General features: G+C 42.6%; 1 protein-coding gene across 1 annotated transcript in view; it reads right to left on the reverse strand.

Moving 5' to 3' along the window:
• antxr2a (ANTXR cell adhesion molecule 2a) overlaps positions 1-16027 on the reverse strand; it is a 78125-nt gene that overhangs the window by 48892 nt on the left and 13206 nt on the right. The window contains exons 8-12 of the mRNA XM_068566868.1: positions 15008-15068; positions 14191-14286; positions 11214-11283; positions 2636-2714; positions 1780-1875 (exon numbers count right to left, since the gene is read on the reverse strand). Of these exons, the coding sequence (XP_068422969.1) occupies positions 1780-1875; positions 2636-2714; positions 11214-11283; positions 14191-14286; positions 15008-15068 (402 nt within the window). The remainder of the gene's footprint in view (positions 1-1779; positions 1876-2635; positions 2715-11213; positions 11284-14190; positions 14287-15007; positions 15069-16027) is intronic.

The raw sequence follows: 16027 nt of genomic DNA on the forward strand, positions 1-16027 counted from the left end.
CACAGCCTCTGAACTCAAGTCGATATTAATGCGTTTTGTTCATTTCTTTGTACTCCATATCCGTTGCAAGGAAACACATCACCTGCTCTGTCCACGAGAGGCGCTGTTAAAGGAATAAAAACTGTGCACTATGTCGCCACGCAGCGGCTCGTAGGATATCGCACTAAAACCTTTAAAAAGTCCAGCAACAAACTACCGCCTTTACAGGAAACTCAGTCAGGTTTCGGCACACAAATTAACTTTACGTGGTCAAGTGACCTGATGAGCGGGTTGCTAAGAATAAAGAAGAAGAAAAATGATACAAACTGAAAATGTTGAGCAGGTAACAATAGTTAGCGCTAACTCCGTTATTATTATTACAGTTTTTCAGAACAGGCTAAATTTTCAGTTTTTTTTCCGCATCCATCAAAAGGTTTCAGGAGTCGTTTGACTACTCAGAGCCACCGTACATTTGTCAACACTAAGAAAAAAAAAGGGCTCATGAAGATTACTAGAAGACGAGCGTGCGAAGTTCCATCCGAACTCCTCAGGTCGGATTCAATTAGCCAAAACAGCACCGGGACCATAAACAGCACAACAAGCGCTCCCTGCACGCACACAGATTAAAGGTCAATGAGGTATGATGAGGTTTACTAAGGCAAAAATTTGGCCTGTTTTCGCCATCTCTTTTAACCTTAAGGGCCTTAAAATGTATTTTCTCAATCAGCTTCTTCTGTAAACACAGCGTTTCCTGCCCAAGTTAGAAACAGTTCACACGAGAGACGTTTCCCTCTGTGGCGCTTTGCCTCTCAACTGCTTCACTGGATTGAGTTGGGCCGTTATGACGGTTGGTGGTTTGTTGTTTTGCCGTTTATGTCTCTGGCACCAGGTATCAAATGTGATCAAACCCCAAACACGATGATGTTTAAAAAAACACTTTGATTGGTGCATCTTTGGTCAGAAATACTTACGTTTCTTTAGCTCTTTAACTCAATGTATTCATCATGTCAACATTTTTGGCAATTCGGTTTAAAGCAACACAATAATTAGTAAAAAAAAACATTTTTCTTCAGCCATATATGTGCTTATTGTAATAGAAATAGCTTTGTACATAAATTTATCTGGTGCCAGAGATTCAACAAGAGCTTTTGTTGAACTTCCTTATATTTTGTCCGTTCTCTGATTCAGCAACGCAAAACACAGATTTAGACCCCGCCTCCATTCTTGACGAACAGAGGAAGTTTGCAAACGCCAAAGAAACATCATGACAACAGGAGGAGTACGAAAATGAAATAGTCTGGATTAGTAAAATGTTGTGTTTACCAAAACAGAGTAAGTATTTCAAGCTGGAGTGTCGTCATGAAAGACTCAGATGTGATTAAACCACAAATAATCTCTGTGATTATTATTATCCACTTCAGTCCCCAGGTAGGTTGAGCAAACAAGAGATGGTGTTAAACGTTCACACATTCTGTCACTCACATTCCTCCCCCACTTCTCGCTTAGTTTTTGTATAGACACAGTTTGTGACTTCATCTCTTCTCAGAACTGCTCACACCCATGTGCAGGGTGTAGGTTTCCCACTTCCTGTTTTAAAGGGTTTTCTTCCTCCGCGGGTTGTTGCTCAGCCACCGCGGATGAATCGTGGTAAACGGGAGGTCAAATAGATGTTGGACGGAGACTTCCTCTTTTAAAAGCCAACAGCTGGTCGATACCAATTTGTCTTTTGCAGGCAAAAATAAATACGAATGGCTCGTATGAGTTGATGAATGTGTGAACATGTGATGTAGCGACGCTCACCAGTGTGCAGCAAAGAGGCCAGAACCACCATGCCAGGGCCAGCGCTACGAGGACCAGCAGCACCAGGAACACGATGGCCACCACCAGGCCGTCCGACTGGAGGAAAGAGGGCAAACAAAAAGGCATTAAAGGATTTGAATTCATCCGGAAAAATGAACACGTTTTGTGTGAAATGAAACAGTGAAATGAGACGACGAAATCATTGAACAGAAAACAAAATGAAGATGAAGATTAAAACAATCTTCTGGAAGTGGAACTTGGTTAAAACAATTAATGATAATGATATGAAAACAAATAAAGGCAACTAAATGGCAAGAAGATTATTATTACAAGGTTTATTTATCATTTTTATTATCACGGGATTTACAAATGTTGATTTAGACAGTTGAAGTGAACTTGTATGGACGAGTATCGACTCCTTAAGTTATTTTAATTGTGTGTGTGAGCATGCGACTGGATGCATGAGACCTGGATTACACTTCATTGAGTGACATATAATACAAGTCTGAGTGTGTAAAACAGATGTTTTCATATATTTATTTTGCATTCACTCCTTTTTTCCTCTCTTTGTAACAATGAGTTTTATTGAGAATTTGAGGTGAACACGCACTCTGTAACTGAAATACAAAAAGGTCATTTTGTGGGATGACATATCCCTTTAAAAAGGTGTAAAAGTATGGAAGATATTTCATCTTTTTTATTCACAATTTATTTTCAATGATTCTGTTTTGTTCGCATGAAAATTAAAATTAAAAAAGGCTTGCGTCACATGATAAACATGCTCTTAAAGAAACAGACACACTGTTATAAAGTATATGTCCTCTCGGTTCAGAGATTCTGGGCAGCTCACACTTACACATGTGGTGGCCCTGATGGTGTAGGCGCTGGAGATGAAGGACTTGCCATGGTTCAGGCTGATGAGAACATCCATCGTCCTGCAAACAAGCGGAGGAGATCAAATTGTTAAATTCTAAGAACTGAACATAAAACATTAGCTTTTTGATTTTACGCCAGCAGGCGCAGAAATCATTATTCTACGCAGCATTTTTATGTGATTTTGTTTGTAAAATGAAAGGCGTGTGACTCAACAAGGAAGAGCTCCTCCTCCTTCCAGCAGTCACAACTCACTGCCTTCAGGTGAACGTGGACCAACTGTAAAGAGCTTCGGACAAAGTTATCATTTTAGGCCGTGCCAGTATTTAATCTACATTAAGTATTTATAATGATTGCCTTTCTATCTGACTGTGTTTGAATTTCCTCTTGTATATTCTGTATCAGTTCATCTTTTTTTTATATCTCTGGGGGTAATTTTTTACATCTGTATTTTTATCTGCATCATGCGTTTTTCCTTTGGTCACATCAGTGGACAAAATGTATAAATAAAAACAAGAACCTGTGTCTATCATATCTTCATAGATAAAAAATAATAAATTCAGGAACACAAACAGTAGATAATTTATAATAACAATAGATATATTTGTCACAACTCTTTAACAACTGAAATATGAGGGATCATTATTAAAGGGACAATTCATAAAAAACTGTTTACATCAGTAAAGTAAAGGAAACTAGTTACAATTTCCTCAACTCTGACTACTAAACCAGCTTGGGTTGCCATTTTTAGTGACCTTATTGTCATTTTTAATAATTAGGATACCGACAGTGACTGTAAAAGAATAAAAACTTCATTTCAGTAAACTAAACGGCACTTTTTCTATGTCCTTAAAACACAAACTACTGTATAATTTTACATCCAGCTCAAAGATGGCGGGGATAATTCTCTTTGTGTTCACTTGGTTCTTCTCGTCAGTGAAATCATAAAATCATAAACTTTACACCCCACAGTTGCACAAGTCAAGTTGATCCGGTGTCGTCGTCTCTTAAACAGACGACTACGGTGCTTGCATGGAAATGCAACAAAAGTTTAAAAAAATCATCTATTTTGGAGAGCCGATTTCGCCGTTTGCTTGTGCAAACCAAATCAGAGAATTGTTGCCCAATCGAGCCCTGAAACCTGCAACAGTTGAATTGAATAAGACTTTTTTTCCCCCATCATCTGTAATTTCCTCAAAGCTCATACATCTGTTGGGTTCTACAAAAAACATCTTTTCAGACTTCCTGTGGCAGAGTAAAAGAGCTACATCATATTGTTTCACAGGCAAAACCCAGTTGAAGGATGATGAACAAGCCAGTCAAGAAACACAACGGGTTTCGGCAGGAAGTCCTCTCATAACCAGAGCCGTCAGCGGAGGAAGTAACCCGCCCAGCAGTAACGAGGCCTACAACTTATTTAGAGGTCTAGGGGGGAGGGGTGAACGCCCAAAAACGGGCGCAATTAAAAAAAAAAAAAAACTAATGATGAACGGCACCGCAATTTCCATATGTCCATTATGCCCAATCCAATTACCGCGAGTTTAATGAGAAGTCAGGATATGGAACGGCAAAAATCTAACAGAAAAAGAGGGGAGGGAAAGAGGAGTACAGCAAGTGTGCATTGTGTGCGTGCGTGTGTGCGTGTGCGTGTGTGTGTGTGTGTGTGTGTGTGTGTGTGTGGCCAGCAGCTGTGGCGAGTGTGTACGGTGGAAAATCCGAGGAGGCCGGCATGAAATGAAAAAAACCTGAGCCGCAGAATAATAACAAGAGATCTCTTTTGCTTTGGATTCGCCCTGAGGCAGCGCCGTGGGCCGCCGACTCTCCCGCGGTTCCGAACAGATGAGCGTGTGTCCATTACTATGCGGGGGAGGCTACATATTCCAAACGGACTCCTTTTGCACCTTTTTGTTTTTTATTTTTTTACCCGACACTAAATATTTTAAATACAGTTTAAAATAAAAACAGGTCAACTTTGACGCTCTTAACTTGTTGATGTCTCCACTTATATATCTGTTGTTGTTGTTTTTCAGCGACTGGCCGTCTGATTGAGGTACACTGAGGTTGGACTGGAAAGATTATCACAGAGGGAACTCCTCATTTTCAACTAAACATATCAGTGGTTCAAATATTTTTTTTTTTCCTGGGGAGGGATTAAAGTTCTAAAAAGATTTGAAAACTCTTTATCTCTTTAGTTCAGAACCAATTTGCTTCTATCAGAAAAAACGGGGATGCAAACTAACCGGTTAGGACCCCCTGTGTGTTCCCGTCCCCGCAGCAGATTCATCCAGGTTCCAAGTAAAGTACCTTTTAATATTATATCCCATTTATTCCAATAGAGCCCCCTTAGTGTGACACTCTGTACCATGAATAGCAAAACTAAAGGAAGGCATCCTGCAAATCTATTCACCCGAACAAAATCCTCTGCGACCCCCCTGTGTGTATGCAGCCCCCCATCATTTATGACTTAAGAGCGGGTTTGATTTAACCCATAAAAAACTCCCTTTCTGTGGAGCAGTAGAACCCTGGCCCTGCGGCCCTGTAGTCCTGCGGCCCTGTAGTCCTGCGGCCCTGTAGTCCTGCAGCGCTGTAGTCCTGCAGCCTTGCAGTCCTGCAGCTCTGTAGTCCTGCAGCTCTGTAGTCCTGCAGCCCTGTAGTCCTGCAGCCCGTCGCAGGTTCTCTGCATGTTAACTAAGTGCTTGTGCTGAGTGGGTGAGGGGAGAGGCTAATTTAGCTGACACCCTCAATCCGCGCTTACAGCGGGCAGGTTGTTAATCAAGCTGGAGGTGTGGACCTCGGCGTGTGAAGGAGGAAAGCTCCCAAGCGAGTTACTCTGACGCGCCCCCCCCACCCCCCACACCCCTCCCGTCCGACATGGCTGAACATCTTTAACGCACCACAACCCAACCAGCAAGGCTTTTCTTTATTTTTCGCTCCCTCCCTGAGACACCAATGCTAAATAAGTGAGTTACTGTTGAGTCGGCGGAAGTAAGTCATGTATGATCCTTTTTTATTTCCAGGAAGGTTTAACAAAAGAATGATTAGAAATCTGTTTTAAATGTTTTAAAGTGTGCGCGTGGACCAAACAAGAGATTGGAAGATGATGATAGAGATGCATAACACTCTATGTTGTTCAGCATTCAAGACCAACATGGAGCCGAGGATCAAACCGGAAGACCACCCGCTCTGCATCCGGAGTTAACGGTTCTGATATCGGTTCTTTATTTAAGAGATTTCCTCATCCTCATCTTTATATTTCTCTCTGTCTCTTTTTTGAAACTTCTTGTATTGCCGCTCAAGAATAAAAGAATAATGAAGCAATATCGATTGTTTTCCTTATTCAGTTTACTTTCTAACTAAATAATCCCAAATAACTGATAAGAGTATCAATGCGAGGACTAGCTTTGACATCCTAACGATACCGTTCCCATTGAAGGAACGTAAACAATCTGATGGATATCTGGAGACGGCGCACCAAAAACATTTGTGCTTGAAATTCTGCTTTTTGTTTTTTTGCACCACCACAGTGATGGGAGGCCATCACACGACCGCCACCAGGCAATGAAGAGGGTCAGTGAGACGAAGCACCGGAGCCGGGTGAATTATTTCAAACCAACGCTCGCCGCCATTCAACTTAAGTGAGCGAGACGGCGATGAGGTGAGAGCTGCAGCCGCTCAGTGGGTCGCCGACTATGTTTGAAGAAATGGGAGGGTGGATTGTCACAGAGAGGGATTAGTCAAACTTTTGGGGAGAAAGCTCCCGGGGACACCAGTCTGGGGCTCCCGGACTCGCTGTATGTAGCCTGTCACCGCCGTGATGCTGAGCATCGGCGACGCGCTGCAGCTGGAGCCGTCCCGCCGACGCCGACGCTAATGGCTTTCAAACTTCCCTTAAAGATGTGAAAATTGAGGAGGCTGAATAATTCACGGCAGAGCATATGCAGCGAGAGGTAGGGGGCTGTCGCTCAGCATCCGGGAGTCATCACTCTGCATCCCGGCTTGTGTGGCAGAGGTTCTGATGGAGGCCCCCTTGAGGAGACCCGGGGGCCCGGATATCGGAGGAGTTCCAGAGAGAGACGTCCGCCATTTGGGAAGAGTGACGAGCAATCTAACAGACGGACTGATTAAAAATAAAGAGACTTTCTGGGGCTGGAAACTTAAAAAAGGAACAGACGACTCCTTTCAGAATATTCTCCGATACAGTTTTTGATTCCTGGATCTATTTTGTCTGACAAATCCAGCTCTCTATTTGTTTCTTGTCATGTTGGGCAAATAACTGATTTACTGGGTCTTAATTATTGTATATTTTGTGATGATTCTGTCAAAAGCAGAATGATTTGAAAGGATTGACACGACTGATTGCTGACACATTTTCAGATCGTACAGAAATAAAAAAAATTATCATTAACAAACGGATTTATTTGTGACATAAAGTTTGCTTTCAAAAGGTCTTCAGATTAATCACAAAATAATTAAAAGAGGTGAGAAAGAAACAACTAAATCCTTTGTATTTTTCAGACTTTCTGGGTACTTCCAGGCCTTAACTGCTGGTTAAAAGGCAAAGAAATCTTGATGGAAACGGAATAGAACACACACACACACACACACACACACACACGCACACACGCACACACACACACACACACACACACACACACACACACACATATATAGACCCTTATGCTACTACTGTGTCATGCACAAGCTGCACAAGCATGCGGCGGTTGTACGTTTTAGTGAAGTCGTGAGCACAAGACTGGACGAATGGGGCGTGAAGAGAGTTTGTAAACTGATGTTACAACGAAACCAAGAGTGAATAAATGAATACATGAATGCTCATTCTGCGGGTGACACATTCCATGAAGAATGTTCATCATGTATGTTTATGAAGCGCTGAATTATAGGTTCCAGCTTATTAAACCTTATTGTCTCATTGAATCATTCGACTTTGCACATCTCTGATCCGCCGCTGCTTCGCTATTCGCTTCCTTCAATCAAAAAGGGCCAATACACCATCCAACATTTCCTTTCCCACGACATGGACGTCTTCGTTCCCCACTGGAGCAGATGAAGGGGGAGTAGCAGTGGCCCAGGGACGACCCTGTTTATTTATTGATGAGCATTGTCGATAGCTACTGTACCTGCTTCATAAAGCAGGTGTCAACGAACCCCCCCCCCCCCCCTCCCCCCCTCACACGTATTTTGTTTGCCCTCCACCGTTTTTGTGAAAACACCAGGTGAGGACATGCTGCTGCAAGAGCGCAGCCACTTAACCTCTCCATCGGCGCCCCAGTAGGGGATTCTGGGTCTCCTAATGTGGATACGCAGAGGGGTAGAGCGGGGGGTAGAGAGATGGGGAAGGGCGCCAGCAGATGCCAGTGTTTCAGGCCTGATGCCGCAGCTGTCGGCGCAGATGATGCCTCCGCCGTGAGTGCTCCTACACGGCTCAATTGGCCGACCGAGGACGCCGCGATTCCTGGACACGGAGGCTCCGAGTGCTCCGAGCCGAGGTTCTCCCGCCGGGGCGGGAAGCTCGCAGCTGAGCGCCGCCTCTGAAACATGTTCCCCCGTCAAAAAAAAAAAAGAAAAGAGGTCGAGACTCAAGTAGCGGTGAGGGGAAGGCCTCTCGCGTGCAACAAAACACGGTGAAAACTCCCAAAAAACACCACAGGAGGGGAAGAGGCGGGAGCAATGTGCCGATTCTCCTTCCAGCTGAGCAGAGCCGTGTTAGTGCGCGGCGCCCCGGTAGCGGCGGCGGCGGCGGGGAGCAGAGGCATGACAGATGGACGGAGATGGAGAAGTTTCCAGGGCTCCGCCGTTCCATGCAGGTGGTCCTGGGTGCGGGGGATTGTCAGCGCGTGCTGAATTATTTAAAATGGCGAGCGAGGAAAAGGGAACGGCCGCATCTGTCGCACATCCTTTTAGAGCCCCTCCAGCAGATGTGTTTACTCACCGCCCGCACCAGCTAACTACTTAATGGGTCACCGTCAGCAGCCAAGAGTTAATTAAGCGGGGCCTCTTTTTTTTTTGTCTTTTGCAAATGGTCGGGCTCCGGAGCGGCCACTGTAGGCCCAGTGTTTTACAGGCGCAAGTTTATGTTTTTCAACCCGCATCGAAAGATGCGGGCGAAAGATGTCAGATCCTGTTTCGCTCTAATGGTTTCTGGAAGGGTGGGGTAAGAGAACAAGGAGCAAGAAGTCTCCACATCGACGATGTGAGAGAGGAAACAGGTGACTGAGATCCCGTGGCATTGTGCGAGTCTCCTGCCAGCTGGAGGACGTGTCGACCGTAGGAACTATGGCAGCAGCTGGAGGAGAAGCAGTGAGCCGCTTGTGAGGAAAAAGGAAACAGAGAGAAGTCTGGGACGCACAAACCACCACCGTGGGTTTTAAAAAGTTACTGTCGTTGTAACGTGTTTGTTACGGCCGAAAAATCTTTAAATCTGTGTCAGAATGCAAAGTGACCGACAATTATAGATAATCGACACTTAAACAACTGAACTTTATTTTGGGAATAAATTTGCAGAGTTACTGGATTGATAGATGACTTGTTTGGTCGATAAAAGCCACGACGCCGGCTTCTAAATGTCTGGTTTTCGTCACAACTCAAAGACATTCATTTTACTGGCACAGAGGAAAAGAAACCAGAAATATTCACATTGAAAACGCTGGAGAGTTTTGATAGGATTTCCTGAGGAAGACGACTTGCTCTTGCCCTTGCTGTGTTGTGGGATGAGGAGGAGGAGGAGGAAAAAGTCCTAAAAAAGAGGAGTTTTTGGGTTCACGATATAAAATTTAAAAAAGTTTTTTAAAAAAGGGTTCACCGAATACCATCTATTCCGCGAATAGTGTCTGGATGACGAGTGCTTTCAGTTGGAATTTCAGCTGAGCATGAGTCAGTTCAGCGTCTCCTGAGCAGTAGAGTAGTGTTTAAATCTAGAATTGTGAAGCTCTTCGTCATTAAATACCACTAATATTATAATTAGAATATAATTCCCAGCTGTTCATACCACACGAAAACAGGAAGGATTAAAGCCCGCCTCTTGCTTGATCCGATTGGCTGCTTTAGCGGAGCGTGACATTGATGAGCTATATAATATTTTAACTTTTAATTGCACCAAAAAAAGCCAGAAAAAATGAGATGTGCAGCGTTTAAAAGGCGCGCATGAAAGGCCGTACCATAGGAAATCAATGGTTTGGCTAGCGACGTGTTTGAGAGTTGCGTTTGGTGTGATCGGCAAATTAGTCAGTAAATTTGAGTCTATAATCTTTATTTAGTCTCCTCAGACAGTTGCAACAGGTGCATCAAATCGACCAACACACGCATCAATACGCAGGTGTATTGTACGTTTATGCACATACATGCCACTAAACAGCTCCTCTTGCAGCGCCTCCGGTCAGCATCTGGCACATAAACATGTTGTGGTGAGGTTGGAACTTCAGACCGAGCGGATTATCAGAGGTGAGGTTCGAGTTGAACTGGAGCCGATTCAGCTTCGCCGTATGATACATAATCTGTTTTAGAGCTGAAGGACCTCCAGGAGCCAGCGGCACTCATAATCATACATTTTTGATTGGATTGGAGTCAGCAAGGACATTAAAATCTGTTGTTCCGCCTCGAACGCCTGAGCGATCATCTGTTATGGTTTGGGATTATAAGAGATGACGTTAAAAATCAAACAATAGCTATGCAGCCAGGAATAAATGCATGTTTGCACTGTTTTCACTTAAATCTCGGTGGGTTTGTATGTATGGCTTGTTTTTGGGTTGTTTTTTTTGTCGACAATGTTTACTGCGTCTTTTACGCTTACACCAAACTCCTCATCCCTGCGTCTACTGTTTTAACATACAGCTAATCTATAGATTTAGGAGTTGTTTGTTTGCACAAAAGAAAAAATGTGCACACAAGAACAAAAGGAAGCGAGCGGATCGACACGTCTTTATCTGAATATGAGAGACGCCGCGTAAACTGAACCGCAAGCAGCGACAAAGACAACAAAAGAAAAGGGGAAATAGAAAAGTACGAGAGAGGATGTGTGTGTGTGTGTGTGTGTGTGTGTGTGTGTGTGTGTGTGTGTGTGTGTGTGTGTGTGTGTGTGTGTGTGTGTGTGTGTGTGCGTGCGTGCGTGGATGCGTGTGTGGGAGGGTTCCAGAAGAGGAAGGACGTGATGATGAGCTTCTTGATTTCCAAATCCGGACATGTTTCACACCAGAACACACTGTTGCGATGTGTTGCTTTGCATTTTATTGTGTGCATAAAATGTAGTTATTTAAATGTCATCATTTAAAAAAAGGCTTCATCGCGTTTGGGTTCGTCTGGTTAAAAAAAAAAACATATTTAAAAGATAAATATTAACTCTATTTTGCGGTCCGGTTTGAGACGGCCGTCATTAAAATGTCACACATACGTTCCCCGTTGTCCGCCAGCCAAGAGCAAAACGTAAATACATCTTTTGGAACGCTGCCTCCTGTGATTGCTATTATTTTTAAGCTATTATTATGCATTGATAGAAACACGGGTTACATCATAGAACGTAACAATGTAGTAATAATACGGCTACTTACTGGCCCACTTCGTAGAGCTTGGGTGCTGGACACAGCATGTAGTCGTTACGCACGACGCTCGGCTTGTGATCTGCAAACACCACAAAAGAAGAAAGACATAAGGAATTTAAGATGTAAATTATAGCAGCATTAAACTGGTAAAAAATGGAAAAAATGTAATTAAAAACTGTTTTGGGAGCTTAGAATTTTTTCATAAAGCGTTATAATCTGCTTATAGCATTGTACAGTCGTCCCTCGTTTATCGCGGGGACACGTTCCAAAAATAACCGGCGATAGACGAAATCCGCGAAGTAATCAGCTTTATTTTTTACAATTATTATACATTTTTTAAGGCCATACAACCCCTAACCACACATTTTCATACACTTTTCTCAGGCAGGCATTAACGTTTTCTCACATTTCTCTCTTATTTAAACACTGTCAAAGTTCAAACTTTCACAGATTTAAAAAAATATTTCCAAACATGTTTAACAAATTTCATTTTAATGATCAATCTACGAGGTCCTCCGACCATGCCTCTTTGCCCTGGCGCCGCTCCACTGTCTTGAACGTATTCTGTACTGTACAGGAGACACTGCATGGAAGAGATTGATTGACAAGGTGTACAGTACAGTCCCTTAGCCAATCAAGACGCCGAACACAATGCGCGTTCATACTGCAGCTGTTTTAAAAAAAAAAAAAGAATCCGTGAAACAGCGAGTCCGCGAAAGGTAAGCCGCGTTCTAGCAAGGGACGACTGTATAATTAAAGTTATAAGCATAACAATACTTATTACACATTATAAAGCCTTGTATAACGACGTAGAAGCTCATGTGTGATAATGCTTAATAATGCTTGATAATGCTGGTCCAACATTTTCTTTGCAAGGATCACAGTGTTCCCATATTTATATCATAATTATGTATCATAATGCAGTAACATCTCTGTGATGATGCATTGGGCTGTGATAATGATTTACTGTAAGAGGTCATTGTTTGTTTTAAGAAAAAGGGAAACAAGTTTTTCTTGCAAAGATGTAATTATATCTTTTTCACTTTGATTAAAGCAAACATTGACCACATATAGTAACTTAGATTCACGTTATAATGCATTATAAAAGTATTATAATGCATTGCATCTATAGGAATTGTAATACACTATGACAAGCAATCATGCAGTATTATGAAACTTGCACTCAGGTCATTAAAAATAATAGTTCATGATTGGTTAAATCATCATGAATAGTTATAAGTGCTTATTCCTTATTCCTATAATTGTCCAGTGCTATAAGCAGAATATAAGGCTTCATAATATGTCTATAATGCATCGTAGACATGGGATTACCAAAAAGTTAATTCATTGGAAATATTTAAATCATAAACATCCTTAATTAAACAAAGTCACAGATAAGATAAACTCTGTGTCGTCTTTTACACGGGACGGATTTATTTCAAACTAAATACCATATATACAGCAAACTTAAATCATTTTAAACTTAAATCATATTATTTCTCTTGATACATAGTGTTGTACGTTTGACATTGCAGCCCTCTTCTGTCACTGTGTGCGGTTGTGTGTGTGTGTAGGTGTGTGTGTGTGTTTGTCTTGTTGTGTGTGTATGTGTGTGTGTGTGTTGACTGATACTTGAATCATCTGCAGCCACGAAGGTCATTCAGATTATAAATATAAATATATATATATATATATATATATATATATATATATATATATATATATATATATATATATATATATATATATTTTTCCTTTGCTCTGCTCGTCTGCTTCGGAAGCTCTGACTGGTTCGGTGTAGGAGAAGCCTGAAGCATCTGCTCCACATATGCGGCGTGTGTGTGTTCCACAGTCGCCATGATGCCTGTCCATAATTATAAGGTGCCCCACTGTTAGAAAGGTCTGGGCTGAACACATGCAGCAGCCAGCGAGGGAATAAATAGCCCCAAGTGGGCGAATGTGAGACGGACTAAACTGAGAAAGGACTAACAGGAAGACATCTGCTAATGGCCACTTCCTGATTGGGATGGAGTTCTTTTTTTAAAAAGGAAGGAGGAAGGAAAAAAAAAAAAAATATGCTCAAGTGATTTGTTTTTTTAGTCAAGTTGAAATGTTTAAAAATCAAAAAATAACTTGTCACGGAGGGGAAGTGTTGTCATTGGCAGACGTCGATCCCACGGATCCCACGGATCCTACGGCCAAACGGGAGCTTCAAGAGATCGGCTCTCGGTGCCAAAATCCAGTTTTGCTTCCTTTAAAAAATTAAAGTCTGTTCTCGACAGAACAGACTGCAAGCTCAAAATTAGAAGCACGGTGACCTACATAGCCCCCCTTCTTCTGCTCTCATCATATAGATAGGGAGCAACTCTAAGATAACACACATGGCGGGACAGGGGGCCGCTTCAACGAAACTCACGCCGCAGCGAGGGCACTGAAAAGGGAGCTGGTAACCCTGCGTTGCTGGGAATTGTGTGTAATTGCATCAAGGAAAGTCTGTAGAAAAAGCGGACTTAACGTAACAATTAAGAAAAGGGCTGAATTAAACCCTCACAAACCCAGTGTGGAGTTTGGATTCGGGGCCTTGAACTCTGAACCCTCGATCATGTAACCGACGTCATTTACCGGCATGGATGAGTCAGAAAAGGAGTGAGTGTACATTTACGTCTCCATGTCTAACATTAGGGACTCTGTGTAGTGTGGGTAATCACACCATTAAGTTCTGCAGGATATCAGGATATATACATACATATACATACATACATACATACATACATACATATACATACATACATACACACACACATATACACACACACATATACATACATACATATATATATATATATATATATATATATATATACATATATATATATATATATATATATACATATATATATATATATATATATATATATATATATATAAATATTGCCGATGATCTTGAAGCCCCTAAAAGCATAGCATGTGCTTCTCCAACACTCACTGAAGGTTTGCTGGTCGACGATGAAGCTGCAGACGACGCCTTCGTTGCTGCGGCCGAGGGCGAAGCCGTTCCCTTGGAGGACGATGTCAAAGGACTCTGTGAAACGCAAACAAAATGAGGGGAGATGAGTTTGGGGGATGAACCAACGTACGCAGCATGCAGAGGAAAGAGTTCATGTCCTGCTGATATGAGGACGGTTCCTCTAAACATTTTCTTTGCACTTGAAAGTGTATCTTTACACAGATTGAGAGTTAAATGCTGATGTATTTGTATATATAGGTCAATAATCACAACACCAGTGGGTTCACAACCTGGGGTCGCAGCCCTTCATGGAGGATTAATCATGGCCGCAGGCAAATTTAGGTCCTCAGGTTTAGGAGTATATTTAATTAAGGTACCCCTGGGAGTACTTTTTGTGTACTGCAAGGGGTATTAGAGGTATTTTTAAAAGTTATAGCAGTCAAGCATAATTGATTTTCATTCATTGAACAATTTCCAAAGAGGTCGTGAACCATTCAGGTGGATTAACCCGTAAATCACTGGGTGTTAAAAAGGGTTAAAAAGCGTCAGAATGTGAAATAATTGAAATTTGATGCCCCAGAAGTGATTGATTCACTCCTCGTCTCCAAGCAGACCTGCTCTCTCACCCACTGCTCTAAACTGCCCCCCCCCCCCCCCCCCTCCAAAGATGTCATGAGCTCAGTGAGCGAGCAGCATTAGAGGGGATTTCCTGCAGAGAATGATCTGTGCAGAGCTCCAGGGACCGAGCGTACCAGCAGGAGGAGGAGGAGGAGGAGGAGGAGGAGGAGGCACTCACCGTTCACGCATACACTGGAGGGCTCCACACTCAGGATCTCTGTGCACGATCGCTTTAATATCTGGAGGACAAGAAGAGGTGGAAAAATAATAATAATAAATGAAATGGGTACATTATCGCTGGAGAGCCGTGAATAAATACATCAAGCCCCGGCCGGCCGTTATCGGCTCTGTCAAGTTTAGAAAACAGATTAGGGTGCAACACCTGAGAGATGTCTCACTCCTGGCGGCTAAAGGAAGGGGCGCCGGCTATCGGCAGCAGCGGACAGGAGGGGAGAAACGGCAGCTGTGTCAGCCTTTATGGGAAAATTATGCAAGACTATTACATTCTTCAGTTCTATTAAAAAACCACCGGGATCGTGCATTATCATATAAAGAGGCCCGCGTGAGCCACGCTGTCCGCCGCGATTCAATAAATCAACAAAAAGGACAAACTATGCAAATCCCAGAACACAGTCGGTAAAAAGGAGCATATTAACTGCGATACGGGACACTTGAACCTTTCATTTGATGTTGGGTGAAACTTTAATCTGAGGAAAGGAGGAGGGGAGTGTTTAGAGCAGCCTTATTAAATGTGATGGTTTGATATGGAATCGTTAAAAGAGGGGGGGGGGGGGTGAGGCTGCAGATGACAGCTGGGAGGAAAAGGATCTGCTGCTGTTCCTCTGTGCCACTATTTTCCCCGTCTAATTACTTCCTTGGCAGTGCTTTGTCGGGAGGGGAAAAAAGAAAAGAAAAGAGATCAATTGACTGTTTGCCGGCCTAAGCTTGAAAAGATGGAGCGACCCGAAGAATGACATTGTTTTCCCATTAAATGTAAAAGTTCTGCTCGGAAATGAGAATCTTTGTCATTTGGGAAAACAAAGGGAAATAAAGTAACACACTTCCTCTTAAATATAACAAAAGTCATCCGGACTGGAAGGAGATATTGGAATATAAGCTCTGAACGCTGAGCTTAGAGGCCTCAAACAGCAGTTATTCATTTCAATGGGATCTAGCAACAAACAGTATTTACAGGCTG

The sequence above is a fragment of the Clinocottus analis genome, unplaced genomic scaffold (assembly GCF_023055335.1).
Source record: "Clinocottus analis isolate CAN_PGR_092001 unplaced genomic scaffold, fCliAna1.0.p SCAF_7, whole genome shotgun sequence".
Lineage (NCBI taxonomy): Eukaryota > Metazoa > Chordata > Actinopteri > Perciformes > Cottidae > Clinocottus > Clinocottus analis.